The sequence below is a fragment of the Sinocyclocheilus rhinocerous genome, unplaced genomic scaffold, assembly GCF_001515625.1.
Source record: "Sinocyclocheilus rhinocerous isolate Xijiao unplaced genomic scaffold, SAMN03320098_v1.1 scaffold4541, whole genome shotgun sequence".
In the NCBI taxonomy this organism is placed as follows: domain Eukaryota; kingdom Metazoa; phylum Chordata; class Actinopteri; order Cypriniformes; family Cyprinidae; genus Sinocyclocheilus; species Sinocyclocheilus rhinocerous.
The window spans coordinates 7311-14074 of NW_015628405.1; the positions used below are offsets into that span (position 1 = coordinate 7311).

The following is a 6764-nucleotide window of genomic DNA, read 5'->3' on the forward strand; positions in this document are numbered from 1 at the left end:
CTGAAAAAACTAGTTTGATTACTCATCACCAACCAGAGAACTGCAACAAGCAATTTGTGCCAAAAGAACACTTTAGCACTCATCCACTTCCCTGAAGCACTGCAAATGATGTAACAGTCAAACAGTACAATGCAACATCAAATTATATATACGGTCTGTACAGTAGAAAAACCATTACGCCTATGGAGAGTCCCCACAAGGATAGCAAACTAGACGTGTGTGTGTGTGTGTGTGTGTGTTGATTTTATTTCCATATTGTTCACAAAGCTTCATGGATTGTAGATTTTACCCTTGTTAAAGCAATTAAGTACACAATCTTGTACCTTTGAATTTTTGTCCCATTTTCAAATACATTTTTGCTTCAAATCTTAAAGTTTGCAGTGTTGTAATTAGCTGGTTGGTTTGGTTCATGGATTATGAGACTTTTTATTTTATTTTACTTAAAAAAAAAAATCCACATAGGAAAATGATTTCCGGAACCAAGGCCGCTGAAAAAGTGGGTGGACTCTCTATATTCTCCATCGTCACAAACGTAACATTTAGCCTCAGTTCTTGTTTGTAGTTAAAATAACCTCAGAGGTTATTACCTCATAGAATGTTACAGTAATATTATTGCTGTGTTTGTCTTGTTGCTAGGCTGATTGTAATGGACTATTTTTTTTTCTTAGAGGAAGCTATGGGATAAATTATTTCAACTCAAATCAATATTTACTGTATACATATTACTTATTTAGTTGGTATGTAGCCATGTAACCTGAAAGCTAAATTAGAGCCTGCTGGCCATGTTGAACACTGATGTGTTTGCTTACAGCAGTTCAGAAATGTAACAGTGGCATTAAATATCTCTCGTAATAGGCATTCAAACATTTAGCAACATTAAAACTCTGTTTGCAACTTATAAGGATGCGCTTGTGAAAAATCCTTTCTAAAAGGTGAAAAGGAAATCCTTTCTAAAAGGTGAAAAGGAGGTGAGTAATGTTTCACTTGGTCCCACTTAATTGAATGTATCGCACATCAGCTGTCATGCTTAAACACTCAGCCTGAAAGCTAAGGAATAAACACAGTGGCAGGCCACTCTGCCAGCAGCAATCACTATTTGAGGCAGCGAGCAAGAGCTTTTAGTTTGTGTGACCAGCATTTGAATCTAACCCTAGTCATTCTGTGACATATAATAAAGGTCTCTTATTGATCCTGCTACGTATGTTGATTTTTCTCGGCTCTGATGTAGCTATAACCCCCGTACTATAGTACTCCCTCTGGAAATCGATTTGGATGTGGAACATATTAAGAGGACAAGGGAATAAGGAAGATGGCATTGGAATAAAAACCAATTTGATTGTCACTTCATTCACTTGCGGACTTTGTTTTAATCGTTGTTTGTGACTGCAGAAAAAAATCCACACGATATGTGAACATAATTTTGATCAATAATAATACTGAGGGTCTCGACCGAATAACATTCAGAGGTTGCGCTGGAAATCAGTCTCTAGAAATTGGTCTCTGTCACCATGACAGACTGAGTTGTATAATTTCCATTATATTTTTAGTTTCCCATTATTATATAGTTACTTGGTAATTATATAAATGAAAGCCCCGCCCCAAAGCAGATTCTAAAAAGTCCATTGGTCATGTCAATCATAATACTGATTGCCTACATACTAGGGGTGTAACGATTCAGATTGCTCACAGTTCGGTTCGATTCACAGTTTTAGGGTCACGGTTCGGTATGCTATATTCAGGGGAAAAAGGACTATGATCAAATAAAAATAAAGAAAATAATAACAAATAATCAAACTAAATGCAACAGCACAAATAAATACAATAGAGCAAATACAAAAAAATTAAATAATAATAAACAGTGTTTTCAGGTGTTTAACAGTACTTTTCAGGCCCAGAAATTATAAAAAGTAAACAAATGTAAAATAAGAATGCATATTTCACTGTATAAATTAAAGACCAATCCTGTTGGAAGTTACAAAAGCTATTCAATCAAGAGAAGTGAGTGATTTCCTTGTCTTTTGTTGTTTAACATTAAAAACACAGACAGCAGGAATAGACTGCTGTTCCTTTAAGACATAATTCACAGATCCAGTACACTGATATTGATACACGTGTGTCGTCTTTCTCGACTGTTTGCATTCACTTAAGACATGATCAACGATCTTTGCAAGGATACTCACAAAGATGCAATGTTAACTTTGTGTGTGTGTGTGTGTGTGCGTGTGTTAGTTTGTCAGTTCAAAGCAAAACTTGAAAGAGAAATCAATATTTGTGTGGCACGCGCTGTCTGACGAGGCTCTCCGTATGTGCATGCGCTACGAATGAGTGCACGCACACTAGGTGTATAAATTTTGACATGATAAAAAAGTGTCATATCGCGATATCAATGATATAGTGACGCGATGAGTATGGCGGATATAAAGTTCCTTAGCGCGCACAACAACAACACCACAAATCCAATAGGTGTTCGACTTGAAGCAGCGCTGCGCAGACTGATCGGTGTATAACTTCAAAGTATCGTTCTAGAGCATATTCGAGCGCACACTCTTATCTTCAAAATAGGCGAGGCACATATCTTTAGCGAAGCGGCACGGAGAGGCGCTTCTGGGACATTTCTGAAACGTACTGCGACTCCGCTGGTGTAAACACAAGCATTGACTAGAGTGGCCGCGTCGGAGCCATAACGCGCTGCAGACGCATGCAGTGTAAATATGGGGTAAGTCACTCGCGGTATTTTGACATCATACACCGATCGGTCTGCTTCAGGTCAAACACACAGCTGCTGCTGCCAACTTACGACAATAGATTTACACTTCAAATTACGTAGTCTGTCATCGATGACAGTAGCTCATTGGAAAAGGATGGAAAATGCCCTTCATTTTGTTTGCACTAATAAATGCTGCTGCCTGCCAGCTCCAATCACCAATAAAACATTCCATGTTTTTTTCCTATATCATCATAAATATCGTTATCACAAATATTCTTGAAATATCGTGATATAATTTTGAGGCTATATAGCCCACCCCTAGTGCACACACATCTTCAAACAGTGCACGCAAATTCTCAAGTGCTTATTCTTTGCTTGAATGCGTAAAATTGCGCAAATTAGTTTAGTTTAAACACAGATAGTGTGTGCTGTTCATGTCTCACCTGCGTTCGCGCACTTTCAACACCCGGGTAACGGCGTAAATGAGCGTGCATAGGCATTTGTTGTTTATCCACGTTCTTTTGTTTATTGCTGATATAATATGGGAAGGCAATAGGTCTGTTTTACGCGTTGTTATTTTCAACAAACCATATTCTACATGCATCGTCAGATTTGAGATGAACCGTGGTGCAAGTGGGGCAGGGTTGCCAGGTTTTCACAACAAAACCTGCCCAATTGCATTTCGAGGGGAGCCCCCATTAAAAATTCCATTCTGGGGGGTAAAATACACATTTGGCGGGGTTCCACTGGTAAAAATCACATTCCAGGGGCTAAATATCACATTTTTGAGGTTGCAACCTACAGCAAACCGCAGACTTGGCAACACTGAAGTGGGGTCAAGCTCAAGTGGACCGCGGCCCATGGTACATACCAAGTGTACCGCAATACGTATCATGGGTGGTGTATCACGGTTTTTCAGTTCGGTTTGAATATTGTTACACCCCTACATACCCTAAAACATATACTATCCCTTAACCCGAACCTAACCCTAAATTTAAGCTCAGTACAGCATTAGTAGCAGATCCTGAAAGGTAGCAATAACCTACTGTTTGTAGCAATTGGATCTATTTGTTTATACAGTATGACTATTGTCTATATTTAAACCCTGCCCCACAGCAGATTCTAAAAATGTAATTGGTCATATAACTCACAGTGCCATTCACAAAAAAATAAAATAAAAATAAAAATAAATCATGCATTGTGCATTATCACCGCTAAATTAAAGATACACTATAACATTTTTTGTTCAAAATTTACAAAATTTATATAATAAGCAAGTAGGCTATATCATCAGTCCGTCTTATGAAATGTGTTTTTCATCGCAAAATGATTCAACGTTTGAAACATCTGATGGTTAAAGTTAAATGCTATAAATGCAATAAGTGCAATAAGAACAAAGCAAAATATGTTCAGTTACATGTTCTGCAAAACAATTGCAGGTGTTTCCATTAATGTGTAACCTAAAAATGTATTCTAATAACATAAATACTATTAAAAACGAATTATCTATATTCCTATACATGTATTCATTTTTTATTTATTGGTCATCAATGTTTTTAATATGTCATAAATAATGGAAAAATTTTGGTTAACCGATGATAACAGTATGTCCTGACCATGACCCAGACCTGGCGTACTATGCCATCTTAGCCGTGTTTACCGATGCAGTAATTTCTGTTAATTGCACAGGCATGTTATACGCAAGGTTTTGTGTGAGGCTACATGTTTGATCTTTTGTGAATAGAATACTGCATGAAGGCACTGTGGGATATACTCCACGAACAACAAAGGGATTACAGTGTAAGAAACGGGTGTTGCATCTTGACAAGGGCTGCAATGACCTCCAACACACTGTAACTTTTTTGCTTTGATTATTTTTATAGGGAATCAAAGGAGGATCAAAGGCAGTTCTACAATGTCAGGGTTGCTGATGTTGCCATCTACATCACTTTCAATTCTGCACTGCCCTCCCTTGTTAGCTTATTCATAAGGAGTCACTGCAGTTGGGCCGATCGATTGGCTGCAATGATAATGAATCACTTCCTCTGGCTGCTTCCACTGGTCTTTCCACACCTGAGCTCTCCAGTCATATTGCTAGAGAGGAGTGATGGGAATCTCTTTCACTGGAACCATCTGATGAAAGGAGATAAACTGGTGCTACACAGATCCAAAAGGGACTGGATGTGGAGGCAGTTCTTCCTGTCGGAGGAATACACAGGAAGTAACTATCAGTACGTTGGCAAGGTGAGTGTCCACGATAATACGGGCCCAGAACGAGCCTTCTTGTCTAGCAAAACAGGGCTTGGAGGAGATGCAAACACTTGATTTTTGCATTCCTCTTTCGTTTTCCTGAGCTTTATATGGTTTGACACTGGATTTGAACACAGCACTGTGTGGCAGGCAGTTTGAAAAACTTGATGCCATCATCAAAGAACGTAAAGTAGCATAAATATGAATTACACACTCACTGAGGCATGAATATTCACAGAGGCAGAGAGACAGAAAGTGAACGAGAGTGGGAGAGAGTCGTTTTGAGACAGAATACTTCGTACCAGGGTTTAGTTTTTTACCGCTTTCATTTCCAGGACAAAGTGGCTCCGCAGAGACCTGACAGGAATCAACAATTATGGACTATTTCACTCATTCTTTTTCATTCCCCACCATTGACGGCCAACCCATCTGCAGTGGCTGTGTGAAGGAAGGGACTGCAATTCATCTAGCCGCAGTTCAGAGGCATGCTATATTTATGCCACATTAAACATGAAAGAGGAGTCCATACTGACATTCAGCAGCACAGTCCCTGTTATTAAAATACTGACAGTGTTGTATACGTACAGAAAACATAGAATACAACAAAGAGGCTTAAAACTTTGTTCTTTTCCCCTCAATATATAATTATTTTTTAGCATATAGCACATACTAATAAGGGAACTTGGTCAAAACGTTACTTGGAACATCTTTTCTGAACTTTGGGCATGCTAGACTAAATGCTTTTGTTAGACTCGCACTAGAGGCGGTTTAGCCAATCACAACACACTGGGCCAGCTAATCAATCAGAGCCCATCGTGTATTTCTGAGGGAGGGGCTTCATAAAAACAGGAAATGATCAGTGCGTTCAGAGGAGAAGGGACAGAGAGGTGTAGAATAAAGGTAAATTATGTGAAAAATAATGCGTTTTTCAACAAACGAAGCATTAACACATGTTAGACTGCACCCCATAAACACAATCAAGCCTATAAAAAAAACAGTCAACCACCCCTTTAAAATAGTATGATAAGAAATACCAGTTTGCAATATCAAGCGGCATAAGCAGCTGTTTTGTACAGCCACAAATACCTGGAAGCCGCACATATTTAATGGCCACTCTCACGTTAAGAATGAGGTGGAAAACTAAATAAACGGCAAAGTGAACAAGTGGACACTGATACAGCTCTTGACAGGGAAGTCAGAAGATAAATTTAGCCATCATTTAATGCTGTATAAAGGAATAAAGGATTTCAAATTTGTATTCAGGTCTTGTGATTTCCATTTAGCTGCTCAGCTGTATTAGGTATAATGAATATTACGATTCAATCAGATTCTGGGATTCATGATTCGATTCTAGAACGATTATGATACAATTTATTTATTATTTATTATTTTGCCGTTAAATGCAAAACTCTAGCTAACTATTTTGTCAAAACTGAGTTCTGACTTCGGATTCCATTTTAATGTAAGTCTTGCTGTCCTTTTTTGTTGAAGAAAAGGCATCGCAGTCTCACTGAAATAATCCGTGGTGATGGTAGAAGCGAGGCATTTCGAAATATTGAATCAATAGACCAATTATAGGTTTGTAAACATTCAGGATGCGCGCGCATCATGGTTGCAGAAAACCCGGGAGACATAGCCTTTACGGCTAGATAATTACACGGATACAGTACAAAATAGTTAGGTTTAAAAAGATTATAGATTATATTGATTAGATGTCATTTTCAAAATGTTCTCCGCATATTACAAGAGCTTGTCACCCAGCGATAAGCACTGTTATTCAACGAAATTGACGTTAGAGAGTGGGATA

General features: G+C 38.3%; 1 protein-coding gene across 1 annotated transcript in view; it reads left to right on the forward strand.

Annotated features, from left to right (window-relative positions):
* The first annotated feature begins 4597 nt into the window (after nucleotides 1-4597).
* cdh10a (cadherin 10, type 2a (T2-cadherin)) overlaps nucleotides 4598-6764 on the forward strand; it is a 17279-nt gene continuing 15112 nt past the window's right edge. The window contains exon 1 of the mRNA XM_016549433.1: nucleotides 4598-4951. Within this exon, the coding sequence (XP_016404919.1) occupies nucleotides 4733-4951 (219 nt within the window). The 5' untranslated portion in view covers nucleotides 4598-4732. The remainder of the gene's footprint in view (nucleotides 4952-6764) is intronic.